The sequence below is a fragment of the Eubalaena glacialis genome, chromosome 7, assembly GCF_028564815.1.
Source record: "Eubalaena glacialis isolate mEubGla1 chromosome 7, mEubGla1.1.hap2.+ XY, whole genome shotgun sequence".
Classification (NCBI taxonomy): domain Eukaryota; kingdom Metazoa; phylum Chordata; class Mammalia; order Artiodactyla; family Balaenidae; genus Eubalaena; species Eubalaena glacialis.
Genome location: NC_083722.1, coordinates 110,406,322 through 110,426,357, shown reverse-complemented (window position 1 = coordinate 110,426,357; position 20,036 = coordinate 110,406,322). Strand labels below are relative to the sequence as shown.

The 20,036-nt window shown below is 59.7% G+C and overlaps 1 protein-coding gene across 1 annotated transcript in view; it reads right to left on the bottom strand.

The window, feature by feature from the left end:
• Positions 1 to 876: 876 nt before the first annotated feature.
• Positions 877 to 20,036, bottom strand: part of NUP210 (nucleoporin 210) — a 105,478-nt gene continuing 86,318 nt past the window's right edge. The window contains exons 29-40 of the mRNA XM_061197332.1: positions 17,433 to 17,524; positions 15,673 to 15,847; positions 14,134 to 14,309; positions 11,963 to 12,183; positions 10,632 to 10,768; positions 8,050 to 8,173; positions 6,998 to 7,144; positions 5,122 to 5,372; positions 3,809 to 4,025; positions 3,504 to 3,599; positions 3,339 to 3,422; positions 877 to 2,156 (exon numbers count right to left, since the gene is read on the bottom strand). Coding sequence (XP_061053315.1) covers positions 2,056 to 2,156; positions 3,339 to 3,422; positions 3,504 to 3,599; positions 3,809 to 4,025; positions 5,122 to 5,372; positions 6,998 to 7,144; positions 8,050 to 8,173; positions 10,632 to 10,768; positions 11,963 to 12,183; positions 14,134 to 14,309; positions 15,673 to 15,847; positions 17,433 to 17,524 — 1,821 coding nt within the window. The 3' untranslated portion in view covers positions 877 to 2,055. The remainder of the gene's footprint in view (positions 2,157 to 3,338; positions 3,423 to 3,503; positions 3,600 to 3,808; positions 4,026 to 5,121; positions 5,373 to 6,997; positions 7,145 to 8,049; positions 8,174 to 10,631; positions 10,769 to 11,962; positions 12,184 to 14,133; positions 14,310 to 15,672; positions 15,848 to 17,432; positions 17,525 to 20,036) is intronic.

Genomic DNA, 20,036 nt, shown 5'->3' with positions numbered 1-20,036 from the left:
TCTGTTCTGGCCCCCAAATGTAGCCACATGTTGGCTTCCAGCAGCACAAGGGGCTGGGAAGTGCAAAATTTGCATTGAAATTCTGGCTGCTCTTTGCCCAGCTCCTAGTCAGGGGCTCAGACTCTGAGGAGGCCGGCAAGTGACGTCGGGGACAACTGGTCTCCACCAGCAGCACCTCTGGGTGGCCTGCGACCTTGGGTGGCTACCTGTCTCTAAGCCTCCGTTCCCACCCGTGACACGTGATGCCAGGCCCTGCCCCACGGGGCACTCAGGATGACCCCGCATGAGTGCCCCGTGAAGGCCACAGGCAGGGCCTGGGGCTGGGCGGGCCAGCCCTGAGGGGCACAGGGTGAGGGGCCGGGGGTCGCAGAGGAGGGGCTGCCAGCAAGGCAGGGCCAGTTAACTAATGGGGCTGGTGTCCGGCTGTAGAGGCCGGGCAGAGCGCTGGTGACCTGGGGACATGGTCTCGGGGGTGCGGTGGTGGAGCCAGAGCTGCAGAGAGAAGGGGATGGCTGGAGAGGGAGGGGAGCCGAGAGGCCGTCTAGGTGACCCCAGGGATGTGTGGGCAGGGCTGCCACGTCCTCCGACAGGGAAGGCCTGTCTGGGGGCCTTGAGCAGGCAGCTGTGGGCAGACACCACGGCCACCCGCCCTGGTTGCCTGCCGGTCCCTCAGGGGTGGGAGGGAGGCTGGGCTGTCCAGCCAGAGAAGAGCGGCTGGCAGGACACAGACCTGCTCCCCAAATGCACACAACGGCAAGCAATGTCACCAGGCCTGGGTCACTTCTGGGCAGGACGCCTGTGATTCCGGCAACAATCACACTCATCTTAAGAAATTATATAGAGTTTTATTAAATAAACCAAGTAGAAATGCGCCTATTTACATCCAAGTTGCCAGTTTGAGCTCAAGTAATATGCAAGGCACAATTCTTCCTGTCTCCAGCTTTAAAAAAATAAATCGCGTGGCCCAGTCCCAAAGGGCTGAGGCAGATTCACGTGTGCAGCTCGGGGTCCACACCTGCCGGGCTCCGGGCCTTCCTGGGGGCGGCACGGCACCCCGGCCTCAGGAGGGGCCGCGTCCTGGAGGTCTCAGCTGCTGTGTGGACGAGGGCTGGGAAGGAGGGCGTTTTCCGAGTCGCCCCCTCCCCGGCCCGTCCTGGGAGCTGCCTGGAGGGAGGCCGTCCCGAGGGGTGGCAGAGGCTCAGATCCGCGATGTGCTTTGTACAGAGGGAGGGACAGAGAACACGGGTCTGTGCGTGGGTGGAACAGTGGAACACAAGGAAAGTCCCTGTCTCCAGGCCAAGGACATTTCCCAGCTCCGATTCCGAAGTCCCTGTGCTGATAGCGAAGCCAAGACAGAGAGGATGAGCCGGACCCCCCGGGGCCGAGGCCAAGTACACCGCTCGGGAAACAAAGCACCACAGAGGATGGCCATCCACTCACAGTGGCCCGAGGGGGGCAGGAGGCCCAGCTCCCAGCTCCCCGGCGTCTCAGGTGCCCCTGAGGCTGAGCCGGGCGCCCTGGCCCCAGTCCTGAGGCTCCTTGTGCAGGGACGGGGCGGCCCCGGTCACTCGTGTCTGTTCGCTGCAATCATTTCCCAGCAGCAGCCCGAAGAGGGGAAAAGTCCAGTTTCCACAGAGAGAAGAACCCACACAAGTAAAAAATCCAATAAAAAGTCCTTTCCCTGAGACCACTGCTATCACAGCATCTACAGACCCCTTCTCCACAGACTCCCACCAGCTCCAGGTCCTGAGAAGGGAGCGATTTTAGAGACCAAGAAACTAAAAGCCGAAGCGTACATCGTCCCGAAACCCCAGACAACCAGGTTGAGGAATGAGCCAAGGTCTTTGCCTTTGCAAGACTCTCAGTAGAACAAGACAACAACAACAAAAACCCCCAGACAACAAATTTAAACTCCTACTTATAAGAACAAGCTCGTGAGCATGGCCTAAACTACAGTTACAGGAAGAGGGGCGGCGGCGGTCGGGCTTGCTCCAGGCTGGACCCAGCAGGCCCGGCCCCGGGGTGGTGGAGGCACGGGGGTCCTGGCCCTGCTGACTAGTGGGAGGGGTACACCCGGCTCCACAGCCCCGAGGGAGGGCTGGCTCTGCGAGCAGGAAGCAGCGCGTTGAAAGGCGTTGGCGATGAGGCAGGAACATCTAGGGCGGGAAGAGAGCCCCGGTGAGCAAGGAGCCAAAGGGAGACCTCTACGTTCCTCACACCCCGCAGGGCCTACGCCAGACAACGGTTCCGAGGGGCTGCTGCCTAGCTACGCCCCCGGCTCCCGGGCCAGCGCACGAGGCCCACAGGGGCCCGCTGAGCTGCGCACGCAGCGGCCTGGACCGTGGCCCTGACCTCCCGGCGCGCATGGCCTGCCAGGTCCCAGGATCCCACGGCCGCGTCCCGTCCACGGGGCACACGGGGAGCTGGCCTGTCCATCTGGGCAGAGAAAGCTGCACAAACAGACTCCAACGTGTGCGAAGGGTCTGGAGTGCTCAGGAGGCAACGCGAAGCCCCCGGCGTGGCTCCAACAAACCAGGGAGGGGTGTGCTGGGGGACGCAGTTAGCAAGGCGAGCGCCCACTGCAAGGACAGCTGGATGATGAATCGGAGTCGACATGGGGAAGCGAGCTGCCGAGCAGTCCACGGCTTTCCCTGGGCGTCGCAGGCCTGAGAGAAGGCTGTGATTCTAGGGGTCCAGGATGCATGTAGGATCTTGTTACCCCAGGAACACCAGTCTATGTACACAGTTGTGTCCTCTTTCAAAAAACTCACAGAGCCCTTGAAGCCAGGCCATGCCCCCATAGGGCAGTACACACTCCCTCAAGGATTCCTTGTGGAGGGGAGAGAACCCTTGAATGGGAATCCGGAGACCCAGGGCTGCCATGTACAGCTGTGCAGGTTGGGCACTGCACAGCCTCAGGGGACACCACTCACAGAGAGAGGAGCCCCCTGGGGTTTGCAGGGTCACCAGGGCTTCAGGACCACCAGAGGCAGGGGGACCGTTAACAGCAATGAGTCCAGCGATGCTTCTCCATCTGAGAAACACCTCGCCGGGACCTCCCAGAACCCTCATCTCTGAGTCAGCCCGTCCAGCCCCAGCTGAGAGCCCTTCGCGGTAGCCCCAGCGGGTGGGACCCTGGCCCCCCACGCACACCCGCAGAGACAGGGCTCCCTGGCACCAGCCCCTCCGGGACCTGCATCCGCCGGCTCCCGTTCCCCCACCAGCTCCCAGGCCTGCCCTCTGGGCCTAACACCCCAGCTGCAGCTCATGCCCAGGGCCAGGCCTTCTGAGACCTGGGGATCCTCCCCCTCCGCCCGCTCCACAGGGTGGCTACTCACAGTGTGGGCTGTGCCGAGGGCTGGCTCGCGGCGAGAGGGCCGGTGGCGTGGCGGGCTCCCGGGGTGTGCAGACCGCGTGGTAGGCTGCGAGACGCACGGGTGGTTACAGTGGGGGTGGGGACGGGGGAGCAATCGGGGGATGGGGACACGGCACGCCCGCCTCACCTATGATCGTGACCGCGGTCCCGGCCAGCAGGGCAAACAGCGTGAAGAACATGACCTGGTAGGAGTCCAGGATGTGCTGGAAGAGGCCGGCGCCATCTGTGGTCCAAGAAAAGAGAGTTACCAAACCGTCCGCAGAGCCCCTCATGTCGTGTGCGTGCTCAGAGGGTGAGGGGCCCCGGGTGAGAGACACATTCTGCATTTCTGCTCCTGCAGCCTTCAGACTCCCGGTTCCACGCCCAGCTGGACCACTCCGCCCGTCCCTTCTGCCAGGTCCCTCCCAGCGGGTGTCCCGTCCCGTAACTCACGAGCACCAGGTCCCCGGCGATCCATCACGAAGGCCACGGTGACGGGGATGGTGATGGCCTGGTTAGTGGTGGGGCTGGAGAAGGTCAGGGTGGTGGACAGAGGCCCCTGGCTGCCGGCCGTGGGGTCCGAGATGCCGACTGTGTAGGTGACGAAGCTGGGCAGCCCCAGAGACTTCTCCTTCACGAAGGCCAGCACGGCTGGGGACCCTGACTTCACCTGGGAGAGACGTCAGGGCTGAGGGGCACACCCCACGTCTGCCTGACACACGTGAGCTGCCCTCCTGGGCCCGCGGGCCGATGGCGGGGACCCTGCCAGTTCCCGCTTCCCAGGCAGGTGAGGAGGCCTGGGCACTTCTAACTGACAGGCGTGCAATCCGCAAACTCAGGGGAGCACGCTGTCTATGCTGGGGCATTTTCAGGGGAAGGACGAATCAATATCATGGAATTCTAATCAAGAGCTCCTTAAAAAAAATGCTGCACTGCGTGAGCGATCACCAAACGCCAGCTTCCCAAGGGAGCAGCCAGGAGCTCTGTCCATGGCCCGTGGCCAGCAGCGCAGCCTGGGGCCCAGCAGGTGCTCCACCACCAATAGTGACTTCATCCCTGTGTCACTGTGACGACATTCAGCTACATTTGCCGCAGCGAGACCAGAGAAGGAGCTGGCGGAGACACCAGCGAGCCCTTCGCACATCACCCCGACCTCCTCTCAGCCTGCCGGGCCGCAGGCCCGGTGTGCTGCACCGCCACTCAACGGACAGGGAAACCCAGGCCCAGAGATGGGGACACCATCGTCCCCAGGTGTGTGGGATCAGTGGATCGGTGATAGGTTAGAGGTTAGAGCTTTTCTTCCTGCCCCTTGTCAGCGTGCCCTCCTGCCCTGAATTCATTCATGGACACGTGACACGTTCGCTGAGCAGATGCCATGTGTCAGGTGGGCCCTGCACTCAGCGCCTCCCCCCATACGTCACTTCCAGCTGGGGAAGACCGGGAGCAATCACGACCATTCACACGATTATACGGGCCGACAGACAGCAGCAGTGCTACGGGGAAAAGGGTAAAGGGACTTAATTTTTAAAAATTGTTAGTTTTTTAATTTTGCGCCATGCATCTTGCAGGATCTCAGTTCCCTGACCAGGGACTGAACGAGTGCCCTCAGCAGTGAAAGTGCGGAGTCCTAACCACTGGACCACCAGGGAATTCCCTTAAAAATTTTAATTTGAAAGAGAGGTGGTCCAGGATTTCCACACCCCAGCTGGTCCACCCTGCCTCTTGGTCCCCTCTGAGGCCTTGGCTCCTGCCTGGTCACCACTCACCTCCAGGTTCTCCAGAACTTCCATGGCACCGAAGACCTTGACCTCGGAGCTGGTGTAGTGGTTGCTCAAAAGGATTTCAGCCTGGTCGGTGTAAAGCCCTGGGCTGAAGGGCACCTCGGCCCCGACCTGCTCTCCGGAGAAGCGGCTGCCTGGGAGAGAGGGAGTGACCAGCAGTGCTGTCCTCTTCAGGCTCAGGTGCCTCAGCTGCTTGTCTGTAAGCCTGAGCATCGTCACCGAGCAGAGGTACCGGCCTGTGGAGACAAGGGCGTTATTCCACCTCGTCTCCTCTCCACCTAGGCCCTGATGCTAATCCTGCTCCCTGGAGGACTCCTACTCATCCTGCAGAGCCCGGGTGAGGCACGCCCTCCTCCAGGGGCCTCCTGGGAAGTCCCTCTTCAGTGCCCCCGCCCACCTTGGACACCCTTTCTGTGACCAGCTCTCCCCCTCTCTGTCTCAGAATCCTCTGTTCATGGATTCCCCCGGGGCAGGAGTGCCTGGTCCAGCTCTGCATTTCAGGGCCCGGCCAGCCTGGCTCAGAACAGGGGTGAGGGAATGGTGAACAGATACCACGACCCAACACTGGCCGTACAGGAGTGGGGCTGAGCCCCAGTACCGCTGACGCCCCAGGTGCGGCAGGAAGTTCTGTGGAGGCCTGGTTGGGACTATTCAGGGTCCATGCCTGACCCACAGTAGGTAAAAGAGCTGAATGAACACTGTTGAGTGGTGCCTTGGAAAGCTCCAGATCCAGGGATCAGGATACCTGGGTTGGGGTCCCTCCTGTGCTCCCACCAGCCAGGCGCCTCTAGGTGAGTCCCTTCCATTCCTTCTCTCTCCCCACCACCAGCCAGGAGCCCCCAGGTGAGTCGGCTTCCTTGCTGACTCTGTTTCCCTTGTCAAGTGGGGGTAACATCGCAGCCCTTGTGGGGCTGTGCTGGTGAATCCACGGAGCCCGGGACCACCAAGTGCCTACTCTGTGCTAAGCCCCGAGCTCTGGTCTTGCACACAGTGTGCCCTCAGGATACACCGCCTGTATCCCACACGGCAGCCTGGGTGCTGAGGATGCTTTTGTGCTGCTGCCGGAGGGACAGAGACGCAGAGTGAACCCGGGAGAGGAGGGCCTCGCCTGGCCCCTGGGAGGTGCAGGCTGGTGGCAGCGGATTCTTAGAAAGAACTGAGCAACATGCCAAATGGTCATCCCCAGACCCTCTCACGACACCACTGACAGCCTCGTTGCACGAGCACGGGACTCGGCGTCTCGGCACGTGCGTGAGCTGGGCACCGTGCAAGCCCATCCCAGGGACTGTCCTGAGCTCTCACGGCACCCTGTGAGGGGTGGCCCTCCTCTTAGAGTGACCTGGCGACAGGTGGAGTGACCTCAGGTCACTCCACTCGGCCAGCACGTCGCTCCAGCCCGTGGCACCAGCTGCCAGTTCCACGGCTCTGGTTACCAGTTCTGTGGAGCGGTTACACTCCAGAGATGCCCACGCCCTCGACTGCCGGTTGAATAAAGGCCCTTCCATCCCTCTCAGAGCCCCGTCATGCCAGCAGAGCAGGGCACCGCCCTTCCCATTTCACGAGGGACGCAGCCCCCTCGCCTGCAGGCTCTGAGCCAAGAAGAGCAGGAAAGGCCTGCAACCAGGTTCCCAACTCTGAACCGAGTCCTTTCCGCCAGGTGTAGGTGGCTGCTGAGAGCAGCTGGGAATGCCAACCCCTCCCGGCGGCCGCAGGGAACCAGAGGCCGGGGTGACGGCATCGGTCCCCAGGCTGGGCTCCTGACAGATACCGCCCCCTGGACAGACGGCCATCGTGAGCCAAATGAACCGCAGGCAAACCCGCCATGCAGGTCAGTGTTCACTTCCAAACCCCGCAGACTCACCCAGGGCAGCGTCAAACTCCGGTTCTACGGTGAAAACCTCACGGGCTGGGAAGTCGAAGATGTCTTGCTTGAACTGTAGCTGGCAGCCGAGGAGGGATTCTGGGTGCAGGGCTGCGATGCTTTCCACCTGGCCGGGGGAGCACTCACCTGCGGACGGGAAGGGGTGAGAAGGCCGCGCACCCAGGCCCCCGAGGCCCCCACCTGCGGAGCCCCAGCACGAGGACATGCGAGCAGGCCACGTGGAGGCTGGCCGGCCCGAGAACCGGGCCTGTGCCCACATTGCTCCTGATGATGCCACAGCTTATAAAAGCTGAGGACAAATTACTCATTATGCGGGAACGGGGGCATCCTGAAGCATGGGCAATTTCAGCATTTTTTCAGAGCCCGCATCCAGGGGCATGGCAGCGGGTCAAGCCCGCTAGTGCACGTCGTCTGCTCCTGTCAGCAGGGAAAACGGGCAATTTATCCCTGGACATCAGGAGGGCACTAGTTGCCCACTAATGCCCTGAGCATCGTTTGGGCAATGGCACAGTACGGTCCACTTGCACTGGAGCAGGGAGAGAGATGACCACGAGGCAGTAGAGGTGCATCAGAATGACGACTGGTATTGAATTCTACCAGTTAAGTGGTTTTTAAAAAACAGCCTGTATTGATGCATTTATTTCCTGCAGCTGCTGTCCAGGGCTGTCACGGGCAGGGGATGAGGTCGAACGTTCTGTGCATGACTTGGGAGAGGTAATTATGAAAATCAAAATCAGCGGCGAGGCCTGCTAAGCCACATTTTTCTGGGATGAATGGTAGCTGTATCTACTTGGGTGCCCTCGGGCTGACGTTGCATCTCCAGCCCAGAAACAGGCAGTTTTGCGGCGCTGGGCTTTCAGGAAGATCCCTTCACCGCTTCTGCCTGTGGAGGACTCGAATTTCTAAACAGCTGGAAGGGGCGGGCCAGCGGGGGTTAAATGCCCTCCTCGGAGTCAGCGAGTTCGAGTAGGAAGAGCAGCAAAAGCCCATCAGAAGGGCCCACGCGGGACACCCGACCCCTCACTCCTTACCTCTCAGGTTAGCGCTCCGGTCTCCCACGGTGACCATCACTTTGGAGGCCGCAACCTCCTGGAAGCCGGTCTGGATGGGGCGGGCGTACCGGGCCACGATCCTCTGAGGGACGTTGACCACTATCTGGGGGGGAAGCCGAGGCAGGCCCTTGAGCGCTGACCGTGCAGGCCCAGTGCCTGGGACGCAGGTACTGCCCTTCCCGCGGTACAGGAGACAGGACTGAGGCTCCAGGGCTACATGACCTGCTTGGACGGGGCAGAGCTGGACTAGACCCCAGGCTGGCCTGACTCTCCCCGGAGCCGGCTGCCCCAGCAGCGGGGCAGGGCGACACCAGGCCTGAATGCAAGCAGCAGTCGGGGCGGGCTGCAGACTTTGGCTCCCCTGACAGTTATGATTGCGTCTCTGTACATCAACTGGGTTACTAAATCTTTCAGCAAAGAGAGAAGGATCCATTTTACTTCACTGCCATTTATTCAGAATAAATCAGCCTGACCAAAAGGCAGACCCACACGGCCCGGTGGTGGCGGCCGAGGCTCATCTCCCCCAAGTTATCTCCCGGCTCACCCCTCCCATCTAACCACTGAGCACCTTCCTGAGGCAGGACGAGCCTTCCTAGGCCGGGTACCCCTTCCATCCTCCTGCAGGGCCAACACTCCGCCCTGCAGGCCCAGTTGCGGGCCACCGCCTCCCGGTGGAAGGCCGTCTCCGGCTCTGGGCAGGCGCCGAGCACTTCCTGCCCCCCATGGGCCTGCTTCCACCAGCACGTCAGCCTCTCAAGAGCAGGGACGGGGTCTCACTCCTCCCCAAGCTCCCGCAGACCCCGCAGCCGTGGCCGACGCTGAGCTGGAGGGCCGGCCCATCACCCTCCAGACTGACCGCAGTCACCTGCGCCCCTGCCCGGGTCCTTCCCGCTGCCCCCGTCTTCTCTGCTCCTGACTTCTGCTCTGCAGTCTCCTGCCCCGTCCTCCTCCACACCTGGCAGAGGGCCCCAGGCCTGGCCCCGCTCCCTCCTGCTCCGGTAGGCCCTGCGTGTTCCCGCCACCCCCAGGGCTTCAGACCCTTGTCTGTGCTGCAGGCACCCTGCCCTCCCCCACCCTCCCCCACCCTCCGCGGTCTCCAGCTTTGGGCCCTGGAGCTCCAGACACGCCGGCCCAGCTGCGTCACCACCAGCCCCACCTGGAGGAGTTACAACCACCTCAAACTCCCCATCATCCTCCCCCCACACTGGCACCTCCTTCTGTGCTCCCCTCTCTGCTAAGGGCCATCCTCCCCCTCGTCGCCCCAGCCAGACCTGGAGACTCATCCCTAAGGCCTCCCCTTCCCAAGCCCCGCTTCCAAACGGTCACCAAGCTCTGATGACCCTCCCTCCTGAGTCTCTCCAAACCTACCCTTAGTTTCGGTCTCCCCAGGGGTGCCAGTGAGGGCCCATCCTCTGTCTCCCAGCTGCCACCCTGCAGCTATGCCCCCTCCCTCAGGCTCTTAGATTCAGCCAGGCACCAGGCAATCTTTCCAAACATACTTCTGATCTATATCACTCTTTGCCTTAAAAAAATCTCTGATGAATCCCTACTGTGTCTGGCGTCAGTTTCAACATCTTTACCCCGGACAGCAGCAGCAGCAGCTCATACCCGCGGAGCACACGCTCTGTGCCGAGTACCATTCTAAGGGCTTCGCACACATTAGTGACTCATTTAATCCACACAACAATGTTAGCCCCATTTTACCAGTAAGAAAACTGAGGCACAGAGAGGTCAAGTAACTTACCCAAGGTCACACAGCCTCTCAGTGGCCCAGCTGGGATTTGAACCCAGGCAGCCTGGCCCCAGAGCTTAACCACTGTCGTGATCTGATCGCAAAGCTAGCCTCTGCTCCCACACACCCCGGGTTCCAGCCCCAGGGCCGGCTCTCGAACCCTGCCCACCTTTCCCATGCGGTGCCCTCCTCTGCCAGTTCCCCCAGCCCTGCCTGACCACCCTCCGGGGCTCCTTGTCAGGGGGGCACTGCTTTATGTATCTCAAGGTGCCTCTATCTGCACTGGGCTCGCCCGCACCGCAGGGTCACAGCACTAAACACACCCGCTATTAGGTTAAACTGCTGGATTCCACAGGGCACACGCTGCTCTAAAAATGAGACGCGTGGAACGCAGCCAGACTCTGCTCATTGATTCATTCTCGGCTGGAGATAAACAGAAGAGAGAGCGGTTCTGTTCACCTCCAGAAAGACTCAAAAGGTGACTTGCTGGGGGAGTTTAACTTTGCCGGTGACGCCAAATCGCTAAGCGGGACCACCTATGGCCGCGACTCCCGGGGGACGCCCACTCAGACAATCCTGCCCCCAGGGCTCAGCCGAAGGGCATGGGCGCGGGGATCACCCCCAGGAGGCCGCCTCCGTCCTCCCACCACTGTGGACAAGGGAGCCGGCAGCCTGGGAGGGGGAACCTGCCCCCACCAGGCTCACGACTCCCCGTCCGCCTGCCTCCTGAGGTGCTGGAGCTTCCTTCTTAAACAAACGGGAATCAGTCAGTACGGAATCTGAGGGTTCCACCCCGAGAGGCTCGGCCACGTGGGCCCCAAAGCCCCACCTCCTTGTAGGTCTTCAGGTGCCCGGCGAGCTCGTAGTAAATGGTCACAGATCCCGCTTCCCGGGCCACGGCCACGCCCGTCTTGGGGTCGACATGGAGGATGCTGCGGGCTGATGAGCTCCAGGTCCCGGGGACGCCTGGGAGGGGAAGCTGCACGTGACCCCTCTTTCCCATGACTGACACTCCAGCCGCCCCGTCTCACCTGAGTCACCTGGGCAGTGTCCTCCCCGCCCCCAGCCCCACGCTCCACTGCCCACCGCTCGGCTCCTGTCTGCGACCACAATGCCTCCCTGCTGGGAATCTCTTGGTCGTTTCCCGCCCTGGGATGACCCGGGCGCTGGCCCCCCAGGGCCGGCCCACTGCATGCCTCCCCACTGCACCGCCCCCACCCGCCCACCCTGCTCAGCACTCGCCTTTGAACAAACAAGGCGGGTGGCAGACACTGAGCTGTCACTAGACAGCGGTCCTCAGGGAAGAGCCAATCTCATCACATGATAAACGCAATGAAAGGATTCAACAACCACCTTCTATTTGTGGCAAATAATATGTGCTTTTCTTTAAAGGCAGCGTGTAACTTCCTTTTACAATGAGTTTAATTAGGTTTAAAACAAGGGAGCCAATTAGGAAAAAAATCAGGTAAATGATTGCACGTGTGGCTCGTGGATGCATGGGTGGTGCGGACAGTCGCCCCACCACCTAGCGGCTTCCTTGGCTGAGGTTCCCTCCTAGAGGCACCTGCCAATGCAGCAGCCCTGCCAAGAAGCTCATCAACACCCAACAGTCAGGGACTTCCCTGGTGGTCCAGCAGTTAAGACACCGCACTTCCAGAGCAGGGGGCGCGGGACCAGGGCAACTATGATCCCACGTGCCGTGCGGCGCGGCCAAAACCACAACCAAACAAAACACCGAACAGTCAGTTCCTCAGCCGCCCAGCCACGTTTCCAGGGTCCCGTGGCTCGTGGCTATGGGGGTAGACGGTTTCCACAAGGATGGAAAACCCTTAGGGCAGGGTGGGCAAGCTTCTCTGTAGAGCGCCAGATTGTAAGTCTTTGGGGCTGTGTGGGCCCGAGGGTCTCTGATGCCACCACTCGGCCCAGCAGATGCAGCGTGAAAACGGCCACTGATGACACAGAAATGAAGGGGTGTGGCCGAGCACCAGTAACAGCCTGTTGCAGAAAGAGACGGCAGGAGGCTCTGGCCGGGGCAGCAGTTTTCCGATGCCCACTCTAGAACATCACCAAGCTCCACGTGCACACCTGTCACAGCGGGCTGAGAGCCCCATCCCACCTCCCAACCACAGAGATGGTTCCCTCGGCCAGAATCTCTCATACCTTCCAGGCTGACCAGAACCGTGGCCAGACAGAGGACGTCCCCCACCACCACTGCTCCGGACAGCTCGGGGGAGATGGCCTGCAGGACAGGCAGCGGGACGAAGTCAGAGAGGCCGCCGTGCGCCGCGTCCCACGCTCTGAGCAGTGTCAGGCCCACGCTGACTGCGCGGACCACGCAGGTGTTGTTGGTGGCGCCCTTCCCGATCTGCACAAACTCGTCCCTGGGCACGGGAGACGTGGCTCTCAGTCTCGGGAGAGGCCCCAGCTCTGAGGGAGGAGCCAGCGAAGGGCCCCCGCACCTGCCCACTGCGCCCTGATGTCACCCGGGTGAGGGACCCGCAGGCCACACCGACCGGATTCACCCACCACCCGGGTGGGGCGGGGGGACCCACAGCCCAGACAGGATGGCCAGCGTCACCATCCCCCCAGAGGAAAGTGAGGTACCCCGTGCTCCCATCCCTTCCCAGCAGGGAACCAGGACACTTGGGGAGGCACAGGCTGCCTTCTGCCACGTTACTGGGACCAGTGACATCGCCCCTGCCCGCTTCCTCATCTGCCAAGTGGGGCTAACAATGTACCCACGTCACAGGCTTGACGTGAGCAGCAAACCCAGTCAGCAGCTGGAGAGGGCTTAGGCCAGCACCCGGCACAAGGGCACACGGGGGGCACTCAGTGACGGCAGCCCCCGCGGGGCCGGAGGGACGGCTGGGCTGGGCAGGGGGAGGGTCAGGGTCTCTGCTCCATTGCCTCCCTCCCCACACCCCCAAGCCCTGACCGCTCTCTTGGAGATGGATGCTCCCCGCCACAGAAGGCCCGTGTGACTTCTGCAGGGGAGCAGGGGAGCTGGACATGGGGCTCCGTTCCCTCCAGGGCAGCCTGCGCCCCAGACCGGCAGATGCCCTGCTGTGTGCACAGAGCACCATGGCATGCCAGAGGCCCTGGCGACCACAGCCTCAGTTGGTGGCCCCGGGGACTAGGCCACGTTCTCCACATGACAGTGTGGACACAGCGGCCTGGAAGGGTGACCCGCCCAAGCTCACGGGCCCCATAAAGGGCCGAGCCCGGCTTGAACAGGGCCCAACTCCAAACCCCACTCTCCCAGGGCCCAGCCCTGGGGTGTTCAGCCACAGGGGACACATCTGCTCCAGGGCCCATGGGAAGCCCAAGCTGCAATGGTCACCAACACCGGGACATGAACTTCTGCGCCCAAAGAGGACCCTCTGGAGCGCTACTCCTTCCTCCTAGGTCTGAGGCTCCTCTCTCCTGCTCTTAGCTTGGTCTGCGTCCCCCAGGACAATCGTTCCTAACCTTTAGAATCACCTGAAGGCACTGTTACAGCCCAGATTGTTGGGCCCTGAGAATGTGCATTTCTAAGTGTCCCAGGCGGTGGTAATGATGCTGGTCTGGGGACCACACTTTGAGAACCGCTGTTCCAGTGGACTCAGACATGTGGGCAGGTCTAGCCTGAGGCCACAGCTCTCTTTCCTGGAGACCACCCCCCCTCTCCTCACATTAGGCCTGAGGCTGCATTTGTATTTCAGAAGCGTCAGCCAAAAAGAACTGCCCTTGGAGCCCAATGGGACCTGGTATTCAAACCCCACTTCCTGGCTGTGTGGCCCTGGACAAGTGGCTTGACCTCTCTGGGCCTCTACAAATGGGTGACAGCGAGGAGTCGGCGAGACGGCACGCAGAAGGGCCTGAGCGTTGGAAGGTGTGTGACTTCTCTGACCAGCTTTTGTAACGGGTATAACCGGTGCTCTGCATCCACTGACCACAGGGCCAGGCCAGCGGCCAGGGCTGTATGCATCTCCCCTGCAGCCCAGCCTTCACGGCTGCACAAAATCTTATTACAAACCTTCCAACCACAAACCCCAACATCTGGGTTTTGCTTCCTGCCCACTGGGGACACCTCTGCTGAATGATTTCGTGCCTTCTGGTAATAAAGACTCTCGGCCACGCCTCCCCTTGCTCCTGATGCCTGGCTGAGCCTGGTGCTTCCCCCGTGGCCCTGCGAGCAAGGCGCACACCCTGCTCTTGGGAACCGTGAGTAACAAACTCTCCTCTCAGTAGCGCTGGCCTCTCCGCGTGGTCATCAGTCACCTGCGTGAATCAGATCTGGGTCTGATCGAGACATGATTTCATGTGGGGAACAAGGGGGGCCCACCCTCTACCTGTTAGTTGCAAAGTTGAGGACAGAGTTGTGAGCATGGAAGATGTCTCCGGAGTTGTCGTGGAAGTGGACGGTGAAAGTCACGGTCACTCCCAGGGGCAGGGCCGCCAGAGCCTCCTTGTTCTGGGTGTGCAGGGCGGGGCTCATGGAGATCCTCAGGTAGGAAACAGGGGACACCTGGGGACAGGGAGCAGGTGCAGTGACAACTGTGCCAGGAACACCTCCCTGAAGAGCCCCCTCCCGAGGACGGACGCCTGCCCCTGGCCAGTCCCCATCTCAGGAGGCATGGGGGCTGGACTGACTTGGGGTCATGGAAAGAGCGGCCCAGCCCGTGACGTTGGCCCCCTCCCTGCTCAGCGGCTGGCCTCGCTCTCAGGAAACCCAACCCACAAGAGTCAAAAGCCATGACTGTGAAAAATTAGATTATTATTCATGTTGCAAAAATATCCTCTGGGCTTTGACTGCTCAGCTTCTTTGGAGGACCTGGCTCTCCAGGCATTTAAAGTAGAAACGATGCCCGCTCGGACTGCAGGGGCAGCGTTGCCTGGGGGCCTCCGTACGCTACAGAGCTGCCAGGAGCAGGTGTCCCAGTTAAAGGGGAGACGGGAAAAGGAGGGGATGATGGGTTTCGGGAGCCCTAGAACGCAAGCTCTTTAGAGAGCAGACTTGGTTCTCTGACTCCAGGTAAAATCCATCCTGGCCGAAAAGCCAGCCCCCAAAACACCCGATTTCTTTGATGAAGGTCAGTGGTGCAGTGACCGGCACACAGCTGGTGCTCAATACTATTTGCTGACACGGGATGGGTGGTCAGTCACTTTCACTTACTCGAAAACTAGGGTGGAGGGTTCCCTGTTAGACACCCATCTTGAAACAAAAAGATGTTAATAAGGAAATAGGCCCACGACCCAAGCAAAATCTAAATATTACAGTGGTCGTGTGTTTTCTCTGTCATTGAGGATCAGTTGTGCAAAGAAAACTCTGCTCAGGATAAACCCCAGGACCCGACCCAGGGACGCCCAAGGAGAAAGTCCCGTCTCTGAGGAGCACAGAACGGCAAGGGGACACGGGAGTGCTGGCTGGGACTGGAGGACACCAACCCGGGCCAGGCCGACGTGGGATAGAACCCAGAGCCTGACTCTCAATTACCGTGTGACACTCTGAGTCTTGGTCTCCTTGCCTGTAAGGCGGGTCACCTCATCCTATGAGGTGCCGTCTGTAACGTAATGGTTTCTGGGTCAAGAGCCAGCACACACATTCAATGCTGACTGGTCAGGACACCGGAGTGTCAGTCCCAGCAAACCATGGACCTCTCTGGGCCTCAGTTTCCCCATCTATGAGACGAGGTCATTGCCATCAATCATCTCCAAGGATCTTCGGCTCCAACACCCAGAAGATGCTGCAGCTTCTCACCTAGGACCTTTAATAAACTCTTCCAGACAATTTCTTGGCTGGAAGGTAGGTATATTCACTTATACACCTGCGAGGGGGAAACAGTACTGCTGATTTTATTACTCCAAAAAGGAGGCGGACGTGATCCTACCTTGACAGCCACGATGATGGTCTGGTTGGCCCCAAAAGCCTCTTGGGCAGTCACTTCAACCATGGATGTCCCGATTGTGGACCCCGACACCAGGAAGCCTTTCTCATCAACGTGCACGATGGGAACCTTCTCAGGTCCGTCCAGGACATGATAGCTCAGAGAGGCGGCGCCATCCCTTCGGAAAACAAACCAGACCCGTGTTCACAGACAGCAGGAGTGTCACAGCAAGGGGCCCGGGGTTTGGGAGACCCGCTGCTCCCGGGAGAAGAGGCCCGATCTCAGCCCCGCCGTGCACCAGGACCCCGTGCACAGCCTGCTGCAGCTCATCAGTTGCCAACAGGAAACCTAATTTGGAAAACCAAGGGTTCCAAGGAGAGCGGCACCTTCCACGAGCTGGTCAGTGGGAGGGAAGGATGCGGGAGCTGAGGGTCCCATCAGCAGCACAGATACTTGCTGTCAAAGACCCTTCCACGGTAAACTGTCTTCAGTTTGCTGAAATGAGGCAGCCCGGTGCAGCGGGAAGAGGATGGGGCTCAGAGCCGGATGGAGCCCAAAGGCAGACCCAACAGCCCGCTAACAACTGTGCATCTTTAGGCACGTGTGTCCCCTCTCTCGGCCTCGGCTTCCTCAACTGTGAAATGGGAGTTATGGCCCTGCCCTGTCCTATTTCCAAGGGCCAGTAACTGGATAAAAACGGGCCACTTGCTAAGAATGTGGTTTGGAAAACTACTGATAATATGCACTGGGGAGGAGACAAATTATGCAGTATTTTATGCTCTTTTACATATTCATTGATGTTATAAGGAAAGAAAGGAAGGAAAAGCCTCCCAGGCCTGGCCCCCTCTCACCCTCTCTCTGTGCCGCCGCCCCACAAACCCTCTGCAGATGACTTTAAGCATATGTCATTGCTTCTGCCTCAAATTTCTCCCCCCTCATCAACCCCAGCCTCTTAACCTCCTATGCATCCTTTAAGTCCCAGCTCCAGCATCTCCACTGGGGGTGTGCCTCCCTGAATCCTCGCATGGAAGGCCTTCCTTTGGGCTGTGGCTTCAACATTGTACCTCATTTCATTACAGCCCTTCTCTCTACACTGCCCTCTTCCCCACTGGACTCCTCAAGGGCACGGCTGTCACCCACCTCTGACCTAGAGCCCTGCACGGAGCCGGGAGGTGACACTTTTGGCTGCGTGTCCCCCACGTGTGTGTGTTTCTCCAGTGGTCCTTACAATGCCCAACTTTGCACCCACAGTTCACACACAAGGCATCACTACCCAAAGCATCGTCTTAGAATGCCGGGCAGGAGGCAGGTTTGCAGGCAGGCTTCAAAACCCCGCTTCTCTGCGTTCAAGCTTGTCCCCACCACCCAGCAGGGGCTGAGATCCACATTTTCACGAGCCCCCAGGTGACGCCCCGGCTCCTAGACTACACCGAACAGCAAGTCTTGAAGACACAGGGGCATTTGAGAAATTGAACACCTCCAAGCTGGCACTTTTCCCCCTTTGAAGCAGTGGATGTCCGCAGAAAGCATGAGAGGTTCTGGGCCACAGGGAGAAGAGGGACCCACGGGGAGATGCTGCAGACGAGCAGGGGACGTCCACAGTGACGGGGAGGAGGGCAGAGGTGGCATCCGCTTCCAGCGCGACACCAGGAGGGAGGTGCAGCTCGCCTGAGGCACCCAAGGCTCCTGACGACTTTGGCAAATGAGCCGTCGGATGTGAGCACAGCTTCGCAACCTGGATGAAGCCGCGTCGAGTCACGTACCTGTTTGTCTGGAGCTTGACAAATGAGTTGGGTGACATTAACACGTGTTCTGCTTCTATTTCAGGGTTCAGCAGCCGCAGCTTTTCAAATACCTGGAAGAGAGGGTGAGTTTTGTTTCCTGTGATCCCTGGAACCACGTCCAGGGTCTGCTTGTCTCCCAGGGGTGAGAGAGCCCGGTGCCAGCACCTGTTACGCAGCTGGTGATGCGGTGGCGAGGGCTGAGCTTTAAGAGGCCGAAGGCACGATGAGGAGGAGCAGGTGCGCTGGTGAAGCCCCTGGGGCTGCTTCACGCAAGCACGGGCCGCCCCCGAGCTCTCGGGACATATGTGTGTGGAAGGCGGCAGAGTGACAGGGCCCAGGGTCCTGCTCGGCGATGCTGCCAGGACTGAGCCTGGAGAAAGCTCTAAATTTGCCTCTCAGCGAGACATGCTGCTCCTTACGTGCCCCTCCCAGATCCACCCGCTCAGCCCTGCCTCTCACCCTCTATCCTGCCAGGCTCCGGCAGGATCCGCACAGAACTGGTACGCGGGTGCCTGGTGACCTCAGGCCAGCAGCCGATAAACCCGATGATGTCGGATGGACTGATCCTGCCACGGAGGCAGCCCTTCCCTGGGGCTCCAGACCCCTCTCGGCACGCAACCTGACGCGCCCAGCACCCTTCAGGTACCTATCTCCAGGGACCCTCAGGGCTGCTGGCATCCTTGGCATCCGAGCCTAGATGCCAAGCACAGCTTTGGCTCCCCGCTGGCTTCTGATCCGATCAGACCAGCTGGACGCTCCTAAGGGCCTGTGTCTAAAATCATCTGAACTGACGGATGATTTTCCAAGAGGAAACTGGCCTGACTCCCCTCTCTCCGAGCACCGCCATGTTCTGACCATACACTCAACCTCGATTTCCTCATCTGTAAAAAGGGTCTAGAAGTAATCATCCTTGCCACGCTTGTCTCACAGAGCTGGGGGATGCGTGCGACACCACGGAGTGGCAGTGCTTCCTAACAGGGCACAGGGCACGGCCTTGGGAGCTAGACCGGGTTCTGGAGTCACGTGAGCACTCCTGCCAGGCAGGCGGCATCCAGAGTGAAGCTGCCTCACTGATTCCGTATCTCACAGGAAATACACGCACAGACAGGTCCCCTCCCACTTTTCTTAGGCATGGACCTCTGTGGTCCCTCTTGAGATGGAGATGAAGGCACAAGGGGGACCTTCCTCTCCTGTTATGTGACCGGCAGAACAGCACCATTGCCAGCACCATGGTGAACGGCCTCGGTGCCAGGGAGACGACGGGGGCTGGGGGGTCTATGATACTGGGGGGTACCTCTCTATCAATGGGAGGCTGGCCCTTATCTCTTGCTGGTTTTGCCATGTGGCATCATGCCATGTATTCATACTGGGCTTTTAGACAAAATCTTCCTATTTTTAAATGTTGACAGCAAATAAGAATTGTTTCAAAGCACTGAATGAGCCAAATGAAACACCTCTGTGGGCTGGATCCAGCGTCTCTAAGCTTCCGATGTACTCAAAACCCATCTGCTGTCAGCCAGGGACACCGAGGCGCAGAGATGTTAGATGACCTGACTGAGGTCACAGAATTTGGCAGCTGCAAAGCCCTGTCTTTAATTTCAGGATAGGTGTCAGAACTTGCTTCGTTTTGTTTTCAGCTAGGAAGAGCATGTATTTGTGTGTTTGTATGTGTGTATTTGTGTGTGTGTGTCTATGTGTGTGTGTGTTTGTATGTGTGCGTGTCTGTGTATGTATGCATGCGTGCATGTTTGTGTGTATGTGTGTGTGTGGTTTGTGTGTGTGTCTGTGTGCGTGTCTGTGTGTATGTGTGTGTGCATGTGCAGGCAGGGGTGAAAGGGGTTGGCAGACAGGTGTTTCTCTCTTTGAAATCTGCTTCTTTGCCCCTAATGAGGTATGTGCCTGGTTTAGAAATGGTTTGCTCCTTCCTGAAGAGGGAGCTTGAACCCATTTCTTTTCTCATGATACTTAGGGACTGCTATCAGTTTTTCTTTGCAATTTAGGGGAACCCAGATATTACTGAGTCCCACATTAGCAGAATGGGGTCCCTGAAGCCAAAAATGCTCTTCGTTGTTTTTACAGAGGGGCCCAGAGTGGGCAGGGGTGGTAGAGAGAGACGTGGGTCGAGCCCTGGGCTGGACAGGGGTGGCTGGGCTCTGGTCCTGCCTGGTCCGAGTCCTGCTGGGTGCCCCCTCGAGGGGCTCTGAGCAGGCCGCCTCCCGTCCTGAGGCTCGGTTTCCATCAGTGAACGATGGGTCGCACCCTCTGTCTTCCAGGGCACATCCCTCGAGGCCTTTCAGGACGCTCTGCTGCCCGCTCCCTGGGACCCGCAGGGGCACTTCACCCCCGGGGCTGCGGGCTCATGTAGGGCAGCCACGCCTGCAGCTCCTGCCCCGCAGGCTTTGGGGGAGCCGGCCTGGGAAGTGGGGGGAGTGTGTCTGCTTCTGCTAAGTGCGCCTCGTGTTTGTGAAATATACAGACAACTAAACGAATGCCCGGCTCAGACAATTTTCCAGCCTTTTCCCCCCAGAAGGCACCCCAGACTCTGAGCTCAGAACTATCTGCTATTCTGGGAGCACATCAAGC